Source organism: Dipodomys merriami, unplaced genomic scaffold (assembly GCF_024711535.1).
Source record: "Dipodomys merriami isolate MVZ:Mamm:240054 unplaced genomic scaffold, mDipMer1.0.p SCAF_78, whole genome shotgun sequence".
Taxonomy (NCBI): Eukaryota; Metazoa; Chordata; class Mammalia; order Rodentia; family Heteromyidae; genus Dipodomys; species Dipodomys merriami.
The window spans coordinates 3905245-3924799 of NW_027206379.1; the positions used below are offsets into that span (position 1 = coordinate 3905245).

General features: G+C 59.2%; 2 protein-coding genes across 2 annotated transcripts in view; both read left to right on the plus strand.

The window, feature by feature from the left end:
- The first annotated feature begins 694 nt into the window (after nt 1-694).
- Mrgprg (MAS related GPR family member G) lies at nt 695-4673 on the plus strand. Its single transcript, XM_070009707.1, has 2 exons — nt 695-821; nt 2768-4673. The coding sequence occupies exon 2, from the start codon at nt 2801-2803 to the stop codon at nt 3668-3670; it is 870 nt and encodes a 289-aa protein (XP_069865808.1). The 5' UTR covers nt 695-821; nt 2768-2800; the 3' UTR covers nt 3671-4673.
- A 4237-nt stretch (nt 4674-8910) lies between these two features.
- Osbpl5 (oxysterol binding protein like 5) overlaps nt 8911-19555 on the plus strand; it is a 63790-nt gene continuing 53145 nt past the window's right edge. The window contains exon 1 of the mRNA XM_070009668.1: nt 8911-8935. Within this exon, the coding sequence (XP_069865769.1) occupies nt 8921-8935 (15 nt within the window). The 5' untranslated portion in view covers nt 8911-8920. The remainder of the gene's footprint in view (nt 8936-19555) is intronic.

The window sequence follows — 19555 nt, forward strand, 5'->3', positions numbered from 1 at the left end:
TGAAATCCCACATGAATGTCCTCAGTCTTCGTAGGAAAGAGGCCGAGTCCTTGGCGAGGCTCCTGGGGCTCCTGGCGGGGAACCTTGGGTTATTCTCATTTGCGCTGTCTCCGTGTATGTGCCTGTGTGCACTTCTGTGCGTGGGCATGCATGTGGGGGTGCCTGTGTGTATGCACACGGATGTGTCCACATTTATGTACGTGTGTGCTTGTGTGTGTGTGTGTGTCTATGTGTATGCAGCTCCGTGGCCTGTCTCCCAGCCCGAGGCCCATGGGTGTGGGGCTGAGGCCAGCTTCAGGACTCCGCCCGCTGCGATGCATTCCGGCCAGGAAGAGCGCACTTGGCCCCCAGCACGCATATCTTTGTGCCCTCTCTGGTCAGACTGCAACATCCACTGGGCACTAGTCACCTGGACCCCTGGCGTCAACAAATCCACCCCCCCCCAATAAATGTGCATGCTGTGCTGTGCTGCCTTGGATCTGTCTGTCTCAAGATCATTCCAGAATAGGTGGCGTGCTGCTGGCTTGAGTCTTCCCTCCCTGATGGGCGAGGAGGAAGGAAAGGGCGGCCCACACTGTGGGTGACAGCGTTTGAGCTCATGACCACACCTCCCACTTCTAGGGAACTGGCGCTGGCTGCCAGGTCCAGCCAGCCAAGCCCCAGGGGACATCACAGGATTTAGGGCCCTTGGAGGACCCCCCCCCCCGGCAGGATTGTGGACAGAGAGCTGGGGACGGACGGCCCCGGTCGGCTGGAGAGAAGCTGAAGGCCTAGCAGGGAGTGTGAAGCAAAGGCTGGGGACAGACTGCCCCTGTGAGCCGGTGAGCCGCCCGTCCCTGCCGCTCCCCCGGGAACCTCTGCTGCAGGCTGGACTGGCAGGTGGACGGGGCAGCTCCCGGGACCTCGGGGGAGGACGCAGTGTGGGAGGCAGGTGGAGGAAGCGGGCCTGGGCAGCAGCTTCTGGAAAGCTCTGGGTCTGTCGGTGGTAGCAACTCAAATCCCCATTTTGAGAGCACCAGAGGACCTTCCCCACTCACCAGAGCCCTCCCGTGCCGGCCTTGCTGGCCGCCCAGGGTCTGTGCAGGGACCCGTGTGCCAGGGGAAACTGAGATCCAGGCAGGAGAGGGGTCTGACCCCCTGTCACCCCCAGACCACCATGACACCAGCATCCAGCTCCAGGTCCCACCCTGCTAGCCCGCCCGGTGGGGGGGGCCGCGCGGGGGGACGGTCATCATGGCCTCGTCCACAGCGCAGGGGAGTGGGGGCCTCTGGTGGGCCTGGGCCTGAGCCGTAAGCATGCTCCGGCAGGTTCACGGCTGGAGCAGAGGTAGGAGGAAAATGCGAGGACTCATGGGTTTTCCCTTCTCAGACTCTACGTCTCTCTGTCTCGCTCATTCTGTTCCTCGACTCATGTCTCCATCTCTCTCTGACCCCCTGACTCTCCTCTCTTCTCTCTCCGTTTTATTTTTTCCGGCGGGTCCTGGGGCTTGAACTCAGGGCCTGGGCACTGTCCCTGAGCTCCTTTTGCTCAAGGCGAGCGCTCTACCCCTTGAGCCATAGTGCTGTTTCTGGCTTTTTTTTTTTTTTTTTTTTTTTTTTGTCGGTCGTGGGGCTTGAACTCTGGGCCTGGGCGCTGTCCCTCAGCTCTTCAGCTCAAGGCGAGCGCTCTACCACTTGAGCTACAGTGCCACTTCCGGTTTTCTGGTGGTTATTGGAGATAGGAGTCTCACAGTCTTTCCTGCCCGGGCTGGCTTTGAACTGTGATCCTCAGATCTCAGCCTCCTGTGTAGCTAGGATTACAGGCGTGAGCCACCAGCGCCCGGCTTCTGGCTTTTTTATTTTTTATTTTTTGAGTAGTTTGTTGGAGATAAGTCTCTGAGTTTCCTGCCCCCGCTGGGTTCAAGCCCTGATCTTCAGATCTCAGCCTTCTGAGACATGAGCCCCCAGTGTCCGGCTTCTCTGTCCTTTTTATTTCCTTCTTTTCCCCCTCTCCAATCCCCCCCCTCCCCATTCTGCCATCTCCTTCCCTCCCGTCCTTCCTCTTTCTCTCTTGTTCGTCCCTTGTCTCTTAGTATCTGTCTCCCTCCCTCCCTCCCATCTCTCCATCTCCCTCCCGAGACTCTCCCTCCACAGCCGCTCTGACCCCAGGGCCTGGGGCCTGCTGACTCCAGCAGCAGAACAGGGAGCAGTGAGTGTCCTAGGGGGGCAGAAAAGGGAGCTGCTGTTCTGGAAACATCCATGGACAGCACGGGCAGGCATTCCCCCTGGGTGACTTCCACCCAGGTATGCTTCTCCTGCCCTAAGCCTGAGTCTCCAGAGTGGTGTCCATGCTCGCTCCTTCCATGGGTCTGGGCATGGGGGCCTGGCCTGGGGCTGGCAGGGGGGAGGGAGGCCGGGCCTCCCCCCCTCCCCAGTGCCCACCAGGATCTCTTTCCTGCCAGCACCAGACTGAGTGTCCAGGAAGATCCTGGAGCACGGTGCTGGGAATCGTGTTTTCATCCTCTAGGGAGCCCTGGGTCCCGGATGGAAGAGGAGCGGGGCCCCTTCCCCTGTGTGGATGTCCCCACAGTGTCCCGGGGAGCTCTGCCAGGGGATTTGTGCACCTCGTCCATCCAGGGACAGATGAGGGCCCCGGGCAGGCCCACCGCCAGGCCCAGGGAGCTGAGCACTGGACAGAGAGCCCCCTCCCGAAGCCCACAGCTCCTGCTCACTGCTCTCCACGCTGTGACACTGGCACACAGCATCTGTCCCTCACCCCCTTTGGCAGGGTCACCCCGGAACGCCCTCTGGGCCGGCCAGGATGATCAATATCTTCAATCCGTGGACAGCCTTCAACAACGTCATCTTCTACATCACGCTGGTGCTCAGCGCGGGGGGAGTGGTGGGCAACGGCGTCCTGATCTGGAGCCTGGTTTTCCACATCAAGAAGGGCGCCCTCAACCTCTACCTGCTCAACCTGGCCGCTGCCGACTTCCTGTTCCTTTCCTGCCAGGTGGGGTTCTCCTGTGCCCAGCTCCTCCGGGGCTCGGCCGACAGCACCCTCTACTTCGTGATCACCTTTCTGTGGTTCTCGGTGGGGCTGTGGCTGTTGGCCTGCTTCTGCCTGGACGGCTGGCTGTCCAGCACCGCCTGCCACCAGCACCGCCGCCCCCGGATCACCTCGCCCGTGCTGTGCGCGCTGGCCTGGGCGCTCGCCCTGCCGGCCGTGCTGCTGCCCGCCGATGCCTGCGGCATGCTGACCGCGGGCTCTCGCTGGCTGACCTGCATCCGCTACTATTCAGTCAGCATCGTCTGGCTGCTGGCCCTGGTGGGCGTGGGCTTCGGGGCCACCATGGCCTTCATCGTCTGGGCCAGTTGCTGCACCCCCACAAGCCAGCGCCCCAAGTTTTACAGCCTCGTCCGGAGCTCCGGCCTTCTGCTCCTCTTCTGCCGCCTGCCCCTGGTCATCTGCTGGAGCCTGCGGCCGCTCCTGGCCTTCCTGTTCTCCTTCCTGCCCCCGCTGGCCACCCTGCTGGCCTGCGTGGACAGCAGCTGCAAGCCCCTCCTGTACTTGCTGGCGGGGATGCAGCTGGGGAGGTGGGAGTCCCTGAGGGTGGTCCTGCACAGGGTGCTGAGCGAGGAGACCCAGCCGGGCCTGCGTGGGCTGGCCCTGCCCATGGCCCGCGTCTAGGACACGGCCGGCCCTCCCCCAGCCCTCCCCACCACAGGGCTTCCCTGAGACCACCTGTAGTCAGATGCTCCGGGACTCCGGGCAGACCCTTCCCACCCCGTGGCTTTTGCCCTGGGAACCCCAGGACTAGACACAGAGCGGGAAGACGGAGTCTTGTTCTCCCCCATGCCAAATGTATTGAAGGTATGGCGAGCAAGAGAATGAGGCCAGGAGGGGGGCTAGGGAGGAGGACTGTCATCAGGATGCATGTCCAGCAGGCCCGGCCTGCCCTACTCTCCCCCCCCCCCCCGCACCAGCCCAGCCACACCGCACCCAACAAGGGAGCACTGGGGCCCGGCCCCGAGCTGAGGGATTCCAGCCCTGGCCTCCAGCTTCCTTTGGGTGGCGGGGTGGCCTTGGCAGTTGCCTCTTCCACTAGAGGGTCTCATCAGAACTGCTGGTTCTCCCTCCCTCCCTCTACATCATACCCCTCCCCAGGGCCCGGGGTCCCCCAGTCCCCAGCCCCAGGAACGGCCACCCAGAGCTCTCTGCCGATTCTCCCACCTGCTATTGTGAGAGTGGCCACCAGGTGGTGCTGCTTTGTCAGACATCAGACCCAGCCGGGCCCTGGGACAGTGGGTCCCCTGGGTCACCTCTCAGGCCACCTCATACCCTCCCCCCTGGGACCATCCCAACAAGCTCTGGCAGGACCCACGTGCCCCCGCTGAGCCCCACTGGACTCACCCGTAGCCACTCCTGGGGGCCCCGTTCCAGACCCACACAGCCACTTACCCACAAAGGGGGAAGGGGACGGGGAAGGCCGGGCTCCTGAAGAGCAAACCATGTCAAGTGCTCTGCTGTGAGAAGATGCAAAGCCCCTCCGTGGTCACTGCTGAGCCCAACCCAGTGGGAAAGAAACCTTGGCCAGAGCTTCACAGGGGTGGAGAGGGGAGAGGGGGCGAAGAAGAACTCGACACTCATGTACTTTCTAGCAGGCGCCCTCTGAATGTTCCTTTTTATAAACCCAAATGACAACTTCACAAGCATAGTCTCCATTGGAGCAGCTGCCTGATGTCCCCGGTCGTCAGACAAAGTTGTGTCGTCCCCATTAGGAAAGCAATATGCATGCTGCTCATAAAGCCAGGGAGAACTGAGCCTGACCTGTGCTAACCAGAGACACCATCTTGTCCCTCTCAAGGTTGATACCAGCTCTGGCCATTCCCCCCCCCCCAACACACACATGCACACGTGCACACACATGCACACCTTTCCCGAGACTAGAGCCTTAGGACTGGGATGAATCCAAGTGCCAGTGGCTCACGACTGTCATCCTAGCTACTCAGGAGGCTAAGATCTAGGGATCAAGGTTCAAAGTCTATGAGACTCTTCTGTCTAACTAACTAACAAAAATCCAGAAGTAGAGCTGTGGCTCAAGTGATAGAGCACTAGCCTGAAGTGAAAAAGTTCAGGTACAATGCCCAGGCCCTGCACCAAAGGAGAGGGGGGGGAGGAAAGGGTTGTCGATTCTCACTATTGTTCACATTAGACCCCAAGGAGGGGCAGGGCCCCTTCCTGGAAGGCCTGGAAATGAGATTCCCATAGGGGAGCGTCAGGGGGTGCCCGCCGGTCAGCCCTGTCCTCGGGACAGCGCCGCAGGCCCTGCGTGGCGGCACCTCCCTGTGAGGAAGGCACAGACGGGCGGCCCAGACACTGACAACTCCACACATGATACACGGCCCAGCCCAGACAGACAGACCAGAGCTGGGGCGTGGGGCGCCGGCCTGAGCCCCGAGACAAGCAACTGACTCGGCTGGGCTGGAGCTGGCCCGGGTCTAGGCAGGGACAGGACAGGCCTGGCTCGGCGCAGGGTGGCGGGGTCCCGGCTGCTCCCCTGCGGGCTGGGTGCTGCCGTCACCTGACTCCGCGTGGCCAGGTCTCCAGAGGAGGCAGGAAGGCTGTCTTCACCAGTGGGGGGAGGGGGCAGGCCTCCGCAGAGGACAGTCCAAACTGACCTCCAGGGCCCAAAGCACCTCTCCCTCCGCAGAGATGCGGGTGCCTTCCACCCTGACCCCGACCCCCACGTTGCCCCCGCTGCCTGTCTGCAGGCCTCCCACCCTACGTGGCGGACCTGCCGCGTGCTCTTGGGCACCTGAGGTCACTTCCGAGCCGGAATGGCCTCCCACCCTGACAGCCCCGGACACCGAGGCTCATTTTCCAGCTACTGGGTCTCTTGCTTAGGCGGTATCGTGGGCTAGAGGGGTGTCCCCAGGGTGCCCCCCACAGTGCAGCCCCACCGCCTCCAGGTGGGGGCAGGACAGGAGGGCACGCGTCCCACAGGTGGGGAGGCGATCCATGCAGGGCAGGCTATGTCCAACTTCACCCCCACACAGCCCAGCGCCCCGACTCCGCGCCCACCGGGCCGGTGCTGGGCCCCCGAGCTTGGTGCTGGTGGCGAGGAGCTGCCCCGGCAGCCCTGGCCACAAGCAGCCTGAGGGCTGGAGGGGACACAGCTGTGTGGACTCAGACAGCATGCTGAGGGTGAGCGGGAGCATGGGGGTCTCTGCTCATCCCCGATCATCCCGAGCGGCCATGGTGGCTCTGCCTGGGTCCCTCACTATTGCCTACCGGCTGGCACGAACCCGATTCAGATGACAAATCACAGGGGAGGGGGGCAGGGGAGGGGAGCGGGGGAGGGGGCAAGGGAGGGACCCAGAGGACGGCTGTCTCTGCTGGGAAAGCATGGGGGCTTCCTGGAAGAGGTGGTGCTTGCCCCGTGCCTCACAAAACCCCCGTCTCCAGTACAGAGGGCCAGTCTCCAAGGCCCGGGCCGGAAGAGCTGACTCTACTGGGGAAAAGACGAGGCAGGTCTGGGACAGACCCAGCACTGTGAGGACAGACCTAAGTCTGAGCACTCTGTGGGGAGACTGAGTCTCAGGACAGACCCGAATCCGAGCGCTCAGTGGGGAAACTGAGCCTCAAGACAGACCCGAATCTGAGCGCTCAATGGGGAAACTGAGTCTCAGGACAGACCCAAGTCTGAATGCTCAGTGGGGAAACTGAGTCTCAGGACAGACCTGAATCCAAGTGCTCAGTGGGGAAACTGGGCCTCAGGACAAACCCGAATCCGAGCGCTCAGTGGGGAAACTGAGTCACAGGACAGACCCAATGTCTCTTCACGCTGGACACGGGGACTTCAGTCTTAGCCCCACCATCGTTCTCTTCCCCCCTCCCTTTGTCCCCCAAACAGTTCCACAGATAGCACTGGGTCACCTTGCCTACCTACATGTTATATGCATGTGGGGAAATCGAGGTACAGCAGGACCCGCCAAGAGCCCAAAGCTGGCGGGCAGTGCTGATGCTCACAGTGAGAGAGCTGGCCGGCAGACACAGGTGAGGGCTGCCCGCCACGCCTGAGCCACGCGCCCTGCGGCCCAGCAGCACTGCTCTTCCTTGGGCTCCGCAGGGTCAGGAGCCCGTGGGAGGTGGGCGTCAGCTCTGCCCCTGCAGGGGCGGTGGCGGGGCTGGACGGGCTAACGGCCTGGACGGGCTGGGCTGCAGGAGGTGCTGCAGGAGGTGCTGAGTAAGGACATGGGGCTGCTTCCTGTGGGGAGCCAGAGAGTGAAGCCGCCAGATGGAAGTGTCCCCGGGGCCAGCAAGGGCCTGGCAAGAGTCCTCCCCAGCTGCCTGACTGCAAGGCCTGCGGCCGGGAACTGTTCTGGAGAAGATCTGGGGGAGGGGCTGCCCCCGCCCCCAGATACTGCCTCAGTTGTGTGGATTTTTTGTTTGTTTTTGTCAGTTGTGGGGCCTGAACTCTGGGCCTGGGCGCTGTCCCTGAGCTCTTCAGCTCAAGGCTGGTGCTACCACTTGAGCCACAGCGCCACTTCCTGTTTTCTGGTGGTTTATTGGAGATAAGAGTCTCATGGACTTCCCTGCCCGGGCTGGCTTTGAACCATGATCCTCAGATCTCAGCCTCTGGAGTAGTTAGGATGACAGGCGTGAGCCACTGGCAGGTGGCTTAGCTGTATGTTTAATTGAATCCCTACTGGGTGCCCTGAACTAGATCCATCTCTGCAGCCATGGTCTCGTCTGATCGCTGGGGGCTAGGTAAAATGAGGCCTGGAGAGATGGCAAAGTAGATCCACCAAGCCTGAGCTATGGCCTCCGGGGTCTTCTGCACCTCTTTGATGTGACAAGTTCAGGCAAAGACAGGGCGGGGAGGGGCCGGGTGGGGAGGGGCAGGGGCTCCCTCTAGGGCTCGGCTTCTCCCCCACAGGCTGTGAGGGCTCTGGGCCAGTGACAGAGCTGAGCCAGAGCTAAGCGGGGTCAGCAGAGGCCCGCTCTGCCTGCCTGGGCCCCGGGCTCCGGGGTGAAGATACCCATGGTGGAGGCTGGAGCAGCTCTGGGGACATGCTTCAGCCCAGCAGGGAGGCTGGGGCTCACCTCTCCACCTGCCTGCCGGGAGCCTCAGCCACCGTGTGCTGGGTGCCTGCTGCCCTCGCTGCCCACCGCCCTGGCCACCCAGCCCCAGTGGCTTCTCCCCAAAAGAGTGCCTGGGAGCTACTGGTTGTGGCAGGGCAGGGCTGGGCAGGGCAGAACTGGGAAGGAAAGAGTCTGCTGGGCCGGGCTGGGCCAGGCTGGGCTGGGCCGGGGTGAAGGCATGGGGGTGGGAGGAAGCAGGATCCCAGCAGACCAGAGTGCAGAGAGCAGCAGATTCCAGGTGCCTGTAACTCCCCGCAACCCCACGCTTGGCCCCAGCCAAGGTCCTGGGGTGCGTGTCAGGTGTGAGCTGCAGTCCCTGCGTGAGGTAACCACCGCCGCAGCGCCACGCGGCTGCACCAGGGCCACCGGGCCAGCCAGCGGGGCTGGGGGACGGCCGGCCGCCCTGGACACGGCTTGGCTCGCAGGCAGTCGGGCAGTGGGGCACCGCCGCCGCCGTGCGGTATCTCACCCCTGCTGAGGACCAGCCCCCCCACCGTGGCTCCTAGGCCCCTAGCCCAACCCCCACCCGCGTCCCCAGTCCTGAAGCACCCGTCTGTGGCCAGGACGGCGGTGGCGGCGGCCGCCTCAGACACTGTCTGGACGGCGGCGGGGAGAGCTGCGGGTGTGCGTGGGACGCGCCTCTGCGGGGCGGGGCGGCTGCAGCCCTGCCATTGGCTGAGCGCAGCCTGCGGGGAGGCGCGGCGGGCTGGCCTCGGCCCCCTCCGCCCGCAGAGCGGAGCTAGCGCGGCGCGGTCCGGACCAGGCTGGAGGGGGATCCCCGCTGGCGCCCGCATGCCTTGCTGCACGGTGAGTGCGCTGCTCCTGCGGCCGTGGCCCGTGCCGGGGAACGGGCACCTGTGGGGGGGCAGGGCTCCCCTCCCATGCCCAGTTTGGCGGGACCCCACAGGGAGGCCGCCTCTCCGCCCCTCCGCCTGGCAGACCCCACTCCCCCCTCCAGGCAGAGTTCTCCACTGACTTCCAAGTTCCCTGGGGGGTTGCAACCCTGCCGCTGGGCACCCATGCTCACCCTGATGGTGGCCAGCTGGGCAGGAGCCAGGCAAGCAGATGGCCAGCGCGGGGAAGGGGGTTTCTGGCTCCCGCAGCCCTGAGGTGTCCCGGCCCTGCACGGCACTCACAGCCTGGCGCTCGGTCCCTCCCCTCCCAGAGGCTGCTGGGGGGGGGCTGGGCCCTGCACTCCCCAACATGCATGCCCCGGGCCTCACCCCTTTGAAGCAGCCTCTGCTCCCCGGTGACTTCCATCTTCTTTGGCTCACCATTGCTCTTTTGATGGAACAGACTTGAAAGGGGCTTTTGCGAAATTCCTTATCTCATCTGTGTGGGCAGGATGCAGGCGTGGGGGACTCAGAGGCAGCAGGCGGGCGGATCGAGGGGTCTCCGCATGCCCTACGCTGGCCGTGTTCTTGGCCAGAGATTGGGTGTGGGCAGGAGTCCTGGGGGCAGCTGTGGGGCCAGCCCAGCCCAGTCCTGAGCCTGGCACGGCCTTTGGGCAGAGTCCAGCTCTCAGGAGCCTTGGTGGGTACACACACACACACACACACACACACACACACACACACACACACACACACACACATACACACACACACACAGAGGTATCACTCTTGTTTGGAGGGTCAGCCTTGAGCAGCCCTGCTGACCCCCATCCCCACACTGCATGACAGTGACCAAGGCCAGGCTGATTCTTTCCATCCATTCCTGGAAAAGGATGGGGTCCACCTAGTTCTGGAGCTTTCCCTGAGGGCACACGGAGGGGGAGGGAGGTGCACTGGGCGGCCCAAGCCCCTTCTGTGCCTGGCTCAGTGGGGCGGGCGGGGCCCAGCCTCCCCTCGCTGCTGCTCTGGGATTCCACTTCTTGCTCGTGGAATGGAGCACTGGGGACGGAGTCTGTTGGGTGACACAGGACCACAGAGAGGAGGACAGTGTGCAGGCCCCTGGTGGAGTGAAGGCCAGGAGGGACGCGGCCCTGGTGTTTATGTAACACACACAGGATGGCTGTGGCACCTGTCCCCTGGCTGCCCTGACCCACCTGGGTTTTCAGGGGTCACACTATGTCCCCTCAGCCAGTACCCCAGCTGGGTCACACTGTGTCCCCCCCAGTACCCCAGCCGGGTCACACTGTGTCCCCTCAGCCAGTACCCCAGCCGCCCCTCCTGGAACGCGGTGGCAGTTTCCCCTCCAGGCAGCCCCGTCACACCTTCACTTCATCACTGGGCGCTGGTCCGGGTGGGGTCGGAAGGGCTGGATGCACTGGGCTGTGTGGCCTTAGAAGAGTCCCAGGCCCTCTCTGAGCCTCAGTCTCCTCACCCGCAAAGTAGCTGCGTCTGCCCAGAATGCTCAGAGCTGCGAGGATTGAGGTCCTGGTTCAGCCTGGGGCCGTGCTTGGCTGTCACCCAACACAAAGCCACCCAGGGCAGAAGGTGACATACGCTGGTCCACCCCGGGGCCGCTGCCCAGGCAGGAAGATGGGTGAACGGATGGTTTCTAAGCATGGTTGAGTCTGGATTTGAGACCACGGAGTGGCATTTATTCCCGCTGTTCACTGCTTCCAGGATGCCCCATTGCCCCGGTGCTGCCCCTTGGCAGCCCTGTCCAGATCACAACTCAGTGACCCTCTCTGTCCCCAGGGCTGAGAATCCATGCCTCTGCCCGTACCCCGGGGCTACCTTTGCAGGAAGAGCCAGAGCCCCAGACTCTGCCTGCTGCTGGTCCTCAGTTTCTTCTAGGGACAGGTGAGGGGTACAGTGGAGGGAGCAGGGGTGGGCAGCGCAGCCACAGAGCCTGCCCCCTCGTCCTCAAGGACCTCGGCTAGCTGCTGACCCATCCAGCCAGCGCAGGCCCACCGCGGCCGGGACCCCGGAGCACCCTCAGGGGGCGCCCCAGACACTGCTCCCTCAAGGACTGAGCAGGCTGCGGAGAACAGGGACTGAGTGGTCAGCCTGGGGGGGCAGCCTGGGGGGAGGGCGCTAGAGGCTGAGACATGGGGGGTCTCAGGAGCAGCATGGGCGCACTCTGACCCCAACAGCCTGGGTGCGGCTAGGCCCAGCCTGCCAGCTCTGCACACTGTCTAACAGCAGGATCTCAGCGCCAGACTCGGCCACCTGATGGCGGACCCCATGGGAAGTGGGTAGGGTTGAGGGTACGTTCTCAGAGCCTGGTTTAATCCCAGCCCTAGTAGGCAGCTCTGGGTCCTGGGCACATCTGCGGTCCTTCGCCGCCTCAGTTTCTGTCTGTGAAATGATATGATCACTTAGATGCTTTTCGCGTGCCGGCTGCGGGGGCTGCGTGCGTGGTGGGGCCACCGCTAATTCTGAAGTTTATCACCAGTTGACAAGTTGACCTTGTGGATATTTGGCTGGTGTTCACAATGCGTAGAGACCCAGCATGGAGCCCACCAGGCTGTGCTCAGCTGGGCCGGTCTGTGCAAGCTGCACAGACTGTGCGCAGGGCTGCCTTCAGACGCTCCTGGGAGGGGGCTGCCCTCCCTCTGCAGAGGCAGAGCCCCAGCCGCACCCACGGGGGAGTGGGGTAGAGGCCAGCCGAGGTGGCATCCGACCTGCTCCTCCGCTCCAGGACCCTGTGACCTGCAGGCCCCTGTCTGGACCTGGCTGTGGGTCCCGGGAAGACTAGACCCCACGCCGGCCCCTAGGGGCCTCAGCCCTGTTCCTCGACATCCCTTTGGCTGGGCGGGCGCCCGGCTCTGGCCGGCAGGGAGCAGGTGAGGAGAGGAATAGCAGTTGGGCTGAACAAAACCTCTCGTACCCCAGCTTCTCTTCCTGGCCCCTGTGTGGAGGGGGCTGCAGGCACAGACAGGTCCTGGCAATGCAGCCAGGGCTCCTGGCTGGGCACGGTGAGATCCAGGCTCCTCTGTGGACTCCACAGTGGGGGCTGGAGCAGGGGATGTGGGGGACGGCAGGAGTCAGGTGTAGGGTGGCTATGGGGGTGCTGCTGGGGCTCTACTGGGTTGAAGGCTGCTGAGGACAGAGTCCACCGTGGGTGCCAGGGTGGGCATGCCAGACTGCTCCCCCCCAGGCTTGAGGCTGCCTCCTCCCTGGCCCGGGACCTCCACGTGCCTGCTCCCCCTGAAGCCCATGCAGGCCTGGTGGGGTTCTCAGGCCTCCACTGGACCCTCTCCAACTCATGAGCCCTCCCCCCATCCCATGGGTCAGGAAAGATCAAGGCCTCCCACCCCCTCGAGACAGGAACAAGGGCCCCCCCCCCCCAGCCTGCAGGCCGCCCAGCCCCAGGGTGACCTCAGCACCGGCTGGGCCTTGGCTTCCAGCTGGAGACTTGGCTTCTTGGCTGGCTGAGTCAGGTGGCAGCCCTTGGCTGTCATAATTCACCCTGTCACTGGAGCACCTGGCTGCCTGGCTCCCAGCTCCCAGCCTGCTCAGCCCTCCTCCCCTTCCCCCTTCCCCCTTTCCCCTTGTCCTTTGACCTCATCTCCAGGCGAGGATCTGGGGGTGGCTTGGGCTGGGGTCCCCAGGGGTGCTTCTGCTACTAGGTGGGGATGCGGAGGACTGGGAAGTGTCAGGGATTTCAGAGCCAGGGGTTGGTAGAAGAATTTATCAGGAGTAAATAGGTTTATTAAGAAGAGTTTATGAATGCAAAAGCAAAGCAAAGTGTCTGCTTGTCAGAAGGGGATAGACACAAGGGGGCGCTATAGAGACAGGGACCTGCAGAGACAAGGTAGTCAGCTCTGGAAAACCACTGGGAAAAATCTGGGGCGTGTGTCCTGAACTCTCAGAGGCCGGGCAATGGGTCACCAATTCCTCCAAGCAGGGAGAGCGTGACCTGACCCCCAAACTCCCACATCCGGTGCCCCATCCCAGAGGGGCTCCCGGTGGGCGGCCTGCCCTTCTGTTCGCTGTCTGCCCCTAGTGCGGCCTGGAAGGTGGCACTGTCTCTGCTTTGCCTGAGCCCAGGTGGCCTCCTGTGACATCCGATGCTTTGGGGCTGTCCACTCCTGCCCACCTGGTCAGCTAACTGGACCCCCTGGGGCCAGAGTGTGTGGACCTGCAACCTGAGTGGAATAAGGCCCCAACCATGGCTCCTGGCAGCTCTCTGAGCTTCGCTCCATCTCAGCGGTCCTTGTCAGGTGTCTGAGGACAAAGCAAGGTCGTGCGGGGCTCCTGGCAGAGGAGCTGCCCAGCTGGTTTACACATGGCTCACCACACCCAGCCACGTGCTTCACCAAGGGCAGGCAGAGAGGAAGGCCCACCCCTGGGAGGACCCATCCTGAGCCAGTTCATCCTACACACACACACACACACACACACACACACACACAGCATACTTACTGCCACCATCCGTGGGCTCTGAGACCCTTGTCATGGATGAGCTTCATCTTCAGTCAGTGAACACAAATGGAGTGTGTGTGTGTGTGTGTGTGTGTGTGTGTGTGTGTGTGTGCGTGCGCGCGCGTGTGCGTGCACGTGCACGCACACATGCTTACTGGTCCTGTGGCTTGAACTCATGGCCTGGGCACTGTCCTTTAGCTTTTTATGCTCAAGACTGGTAACCTACCATTTGAGCCAGAGCTCAAGTTTTTTGGTGTTTTGCTGGAAATCAAAGTTCATAGACTTTCCTGCCTGGGCTGATGTCAAGCTGGGATCCTCAGATCTCAGCCTACGGAGTAGCTAGGATTTCAAGTGTGAGCCATCCATGCCCAGTGGTTTCCATTCTCTTAGTAAGGTCTTCCCAAGAGACGCTTCTTCATTTCCATGGCATACAGTGTGCATTTGCTGTGGTGTGCGGATCTCCATGCGTACAGTGTGCATTTGCTGTGTGCGGATCTCCACGTGTACAGTGTGCATTTGCTGTGGTGTGTGGATCTCCACGTGTGCAGTGTGCATTTGCTGTGGTGTGTGGATCTCCATGCGTACAGTGTGCATTTGCTGTGTGCAGATCTCCACGTGTACAGCGTGCATTTGCTGTGGTGTGTGGATCTCCACGTGTACAGTGTGCATTTGCTGTGTGCGGATCTCCACGTGTACAGTGTGCATTTGCTGTGGTGTGCGGATCTCCACGTGTACAGTGTGCATTTGCTGTGTGTGGTTCTCCATGGCATACAGTGTGCATTTGCTGTGGTGTGTGGATCTCCACGTGTACAGTGTGCATTTGCTGTGTGTGGATCTCCATGCGTACAGTGTGCATTTGCTGTGTGTGGACCTCCACGTGTACAGTGTGCATTTGCTGTGGTGTGTGGATCTCCACAGCGTACAGTGTGCATTTGCTGTGGTGTGCGGTTCTCCACGCGTACAGTGTGCATTTACTGTGTGCGGATCTCCACGTGTACAGTGTGCATTTGCTGTGTGTGGATCTCCACGTGTACAGTGTGCATTTACTGTGTGCGGATCTCCACGTGTACAGTGTGCATTTGCTGTGGTGTGCGGATCTCCACGTGTACAGTGTGCATTTGCTGTGGTGTGTGGATCTCCACGTGTACAGTGTGCATTTGCTGTGGTGTGCGGATCTCCACGTGTACAGTGTGCATTTGCTGTGTGTGGATCTCCACGCGTACAGTGTGCATTTGCTGTGTGTGGATCTCCACGTGTACAGTGTGCATTTGCTGTGTGTGGATCTCCATGCGTACAGTGTGCATTTGCTGTGTGCGGATCTCCACGTGTACAGTGTGCATTTGCTGTGGTGTGCGAATCTCCACGTGTACAGTGTGCATTTGCTGTGGTGTGCGGATCTCCACGTGTACAGTGTGCATTTGCTGTGGTGTGTGGATCTCCACTTGTACAGTGTGCATTTGCTGTGTACGGATCTCCACGTGTACAGTGTGCATTTGCTGTGGTGTGTGGATCTCCACTTGTACAGTGTGCATTTGCTGTGTACGGATCTCCACGTGTACAGTGTGCATTTGCTGTGTGCGGATCTCTACGTGTACAGTGTGCATTTGCTGTGTGTGGATCTCCATGCGTACAGTGTGCATTTGCTGTGTGTGGATCTCCACGTGTACAGTGTGCATTTGCTGTGGTGTGTGGATCTCCATGTGTACAGTGTGCATTTGCTGTGTGTGGATCTCCATGCGTACAGTGTGTATTTGCTGTGGTGTGCGGATCTCCACGTGTACAGTGTGCATTTGCTGTGGTGTGCGGATCTCCACGTGTACAGTGTGCATTTGCTGTGGTGTGCGGATCTCCACGTGTACAGTGTGCATTTGCTGTGTGTGGATCTCCACGTGTACAGCGTGCATTTGCTGTGGTGTGTGGATCTCCACGTGTACAGTGTGCATTTGCTGTGGTGTGAGGATCTTCATGCGTACAGTGTGTATTTGCTGTGGTGTGCGGATCTCCATGCGTACAGTGTGCATTTGCTGTGTGTGGATCTCCACGTGTACAGTGTGCATTTGCTGTGTGCGGATCTCCACGTGTACAGTGTGCATTTGCTGTGGTGTGTGGATCTCCACGTGTACAGTGTGCATTTGCTGTGTGCGGATCTCCACGTGTACAGTGTGCATTTGCTGTGTGCGGATCTCCACGTGTACAGTGTGCATTTGCTGTGGTGTGTGGATCTCCACGTGTACAGTGTGCATTTGCTGTGTGTGTATCTCCATGCGTACAGTGTGTATTTGCTGTGGTGTGCGGATCTCCATGCCTACAGTGTGCATTTGCTGTGTGTGGATCTCCACGTGTACAGTGTGCATTTGCTGTGTGTGGATCTCCATGCGTACAGTGTGCATTTGCTGTGGTGTGTGGATCTCCATGTGTACAGTGTGCATTTGCTGTGTGCGGATCTCCATGTGTACAGTGTGCATTTGCTGTGGTGTGTGGATCTCCACGTGTACAGTGTGTATTTGCTGTGGTGTGTGGATCTCCACGCGTACAGTGTGCATTTGCTGTGTGCGGATCTCCATGTGTACAGTGTGCATTTGCTGTGGTGTGCGGATCTCCATGTGTACAGTGTGCATTTGCTGTGGTGTGTGGATCTCCACGTGTACAGTGTGCATTTGCTGTGTGTGGATCTCCATGCGTACAGTGTGCATTTGCTGTGTGCGGATCTCCACGTGTACAGTGTGCATTTGCTGTGGTGTGTGGATCTCCACGTGTACAGTGTGCATTTGCTGTGGTGTGTGGATCTCCATGCGTACAGTGTGCATTTGCTGTGTGCAGATCTCCACGTGTACAGTGTGCATTTGCTGTGGTGTGTGGATCTCCACGTGTACAGTGTGAATTTGCTGTGTGCGGATCTCCATGCGTACAGTGTGCATTTGCTGTGTGTGGATCTCCATGCGTACAGTGTGCATTTGCTGTGGTGTGTGGATCTCCACGTGTACAGTGTGCATTTGCTGTGTGCAGATCTCCACGTGTACAGTGTGCATTTGCTGTGGTGTGCGGATCTCCACGTGTACAGTGTGCATTTGCTGTGTGCGGATCTCCATGCGTACAGTGTGCATTTGCTGTGGTGTGTGGATCTCCATGCGTACAGTGTGCATTTGCTGTGGTGTGTGGATCTCCACGTGTACAGTGTGCATTTGCTGTGTGCGGATCTCCACGCGTACAGTGTGCATTTGCTGTGTGCGGATCTCCACATGTACAGTGTGCATTTGCTGTGTGCGGATCTCCATGTGTACAGTGTGCATTTGCTGTGTGCGGATCTCCACGCGTACAGTGTGCATTTGCTGTGGTGTGTGGATCTCCACGTGTACAATGTGAATTTGCTGTGTGCGGATCTCCATGCGTACAGTGTGCATTTGCTGTGTGTGGATCTCCATGCGTACAGTGTGCATTTGCTGTGGTGTGTGGATCTCCATGCGTACAGTGTGCATTTGCTGTGTGTGGATCTCCACGCGTACAGTGTGCATTTGCTGTGTGCGGATCTCCACGTGTACAGTGTGCATTTGCTGTGTGCGGATCTCCACGTGTACAGTGTGCATTTGCTGTGTGCGGATCTCCATGTGTACAGTGTGCATTTGCTGTGTGCGGATCTCCACGCGTACAGTGTGCATTTGCTGTGGTGTGTGGATCTCCACGTGTACAGTGTGCATTTGCTGTGTGCGGATCTCCACGCGTACAGTGTGCATTTGCTGTGTGTGGATCTCCATGCGTACAGTGTGCATTTGCTGTGGTGTGTGGATCTCCACGTGTACAGTGTGCATTTGCTGTGTGCGGATCTCCACGTGTACAGTGTGCATTTGCTGTGTGCGGATCTCCATGCGTACAGTGTATATTTGCTGTGGTGTGCAGATCTCGCCCGCAGTCACAGAGGCCTTCCCCTCTGCACAGCTTTGACCTTTATGCTCAAGTCTACGACCGATTGTGAGATCATTTTTATTCTCAAAATGTGCAAGCTCTGTTTGTTCATTGGCTTTCCATTACTGCAACTGAAAACAGAGATGATCAACTTAAGAAGAAGAAGGGTTTAGTGGGGCTCGCAAGTTTGGAGGATTCAGCTTGTGGTTACTCAACCCTGTTGCTCTGGGCTGTGGCCAGGCAGCAGGTCCCGGTGGGCAGTATGGCAAAGCAGAGTTGTCATCTTACCTCAGGGCAGCTGAGACTCCCAAGAGTGACAGGCTTCCCCTCCAAGGACACGCCCCATGAGCTCACTTCCTCCCACTAGGCCCCACCTCCCAACATCTCCTAAGTGACCCAACCCAATGACCTGACTCCCTCCCATTAGGCCCCACCTCCCAATATCCCCTCCAGGGACCCAAACCCAAAGACCTCACTTCCCCAAAGTACCACAGTCTGAGGACAAGGCTTTAGTTACTGGCCTGTGGGGGCCGCTTATTTAAGTCCAACAGGGTGTATTGAGGCTTGGCTGGTGGTTTGTTAGTCTGCACAAGGCAGTCAGTTGTTACAACACCATTTGTTGAGGGAATTATTCTTTATCCATGTCAATGCCTTTGGAATCTTTGCATCTTTGTCAAAAATCAATGGACCATATATTCCTGGACTGTGCCGTGTTCCATTAATCTAGGCACCTGTTCTTTTGCCAACACTAACACTGAGCTGACTTGATTACTGCGATTCATCATGAGCCCATGATTCAAGTATTAAGAGTCCCCGTGTGTGCCTGTGTGGGTGGGTGTGTACGAGTATGTGTGTCTGTCTGTGCCTGTGTCTGTGTGCATGTGAAGAAATGGGGGGGGGGATGTGGGTGCCAGGTCCTTGAGGTCTCGTTTGGCTTTTCTGTTCAAGGCTGGTGCTCTACCATGTAAGCTACAGCTCTTTTTCTGACTTTTTGCCCATTAATTGGAAGTAAGAGTCTCATGGACTTTCTGGCACAGGCTGGTTTCAAGTTATGATCCACAGATCTCGGCCTCCTGAGTAGCTAGAATTATAGTCATGAGCCACTGGCATGAAGCAAATCTTGTAATATTTTTCAGTTTTTTTTATTGCTGTTGTAAAGGTGCTGTACAGAGGGGTTATAGACGTGTAAGTCAGGTGATGAGTACATCTCTTTTTGAACAGTGTCAGCCCTTCCTTCACTCTCTCCCAGCTGTTGCTTTTCATTCCCAGCCAAAAGTTGGATAGTTCATTTTCAACATAGTGTATAGGAAATGTTTTTTGTCAGGGGGTTTGAACTCAGGGCCTGGGCACTGTCCCTGAGCTCTTTTGCTCAAGGCCAGCGCTCTATCACTTTGACCACAGCTCCACTTCTGGTTTTTGGCTGGTTAATTGATAAGAGTCTCACAAGAACTTTTCTGCCTGGGTTGCCTTAGAAAACTGGATCCTCAGATCTCAGCCTCCTGAATAGCCAAGATTACAGGTGTGAGCTACCAGTGCCTGGCTAGGAAATCTTTTGATCTCAGTCTTTTATGCTCTTACAAAATTAGTAAGAACTACAAAGAATATTTGTTTGTACCTGCCAGTATTTGCTCTACGTTTTAAATTTTATTGAATTATTCATTTAAAGACGAACAAATACAAACCTATACACCCGCTGTGTTAAGACAAAAAACACAGTCTTTAAAAAATCAAATATATTTTCCAAAACAAACATATTTCAGTGAAGAAGGTGGCATTGTATCATACTCGTTACCTTTTTATATCGGCCTATATGAATTGTACACAGGGGTCCCACGGTGATATTTTCACACTGCTCAACATTTGTATCACTCGCTTTACTGCCTGGCATCATAAAAAGCCAGCTGGACCCCTGCGCTCAGCTGCCTCTGCTCCGTCTGGGACCCTGGCCTCGGGAGACGTAGCTGCACGCTGAGGAGAACTGGGGAAGACAAGGGAGCAGCGTGGAGGAGAGGCCTCTGGGCCCGCGACGCCCGCGGGGACCCTGAGGGGCTCTGGGCATTGGACTCCACAGCAGGGCCCACCGGCAACACAAGGCCCAGAGCCCACAGCCCAGCCCCGCCAGGTGCCCTGGTTTCCCATCTTCCTCTGGGTGTGAGGGTTATGTCGGCCAAGCTGGACCCTCCAAGGGAGGGAGTGGCCAGCTGGTAGT

Bases quoted from the DNA above. Each gene is read 5' to 3' on its own strand.
- Mrgprg (XM_070009707.1), top strand. From the start codon at position 2,801: ATGATCAATATCTTCAATCCGTGGACAGCCTTCAACAACGTCATCTTC.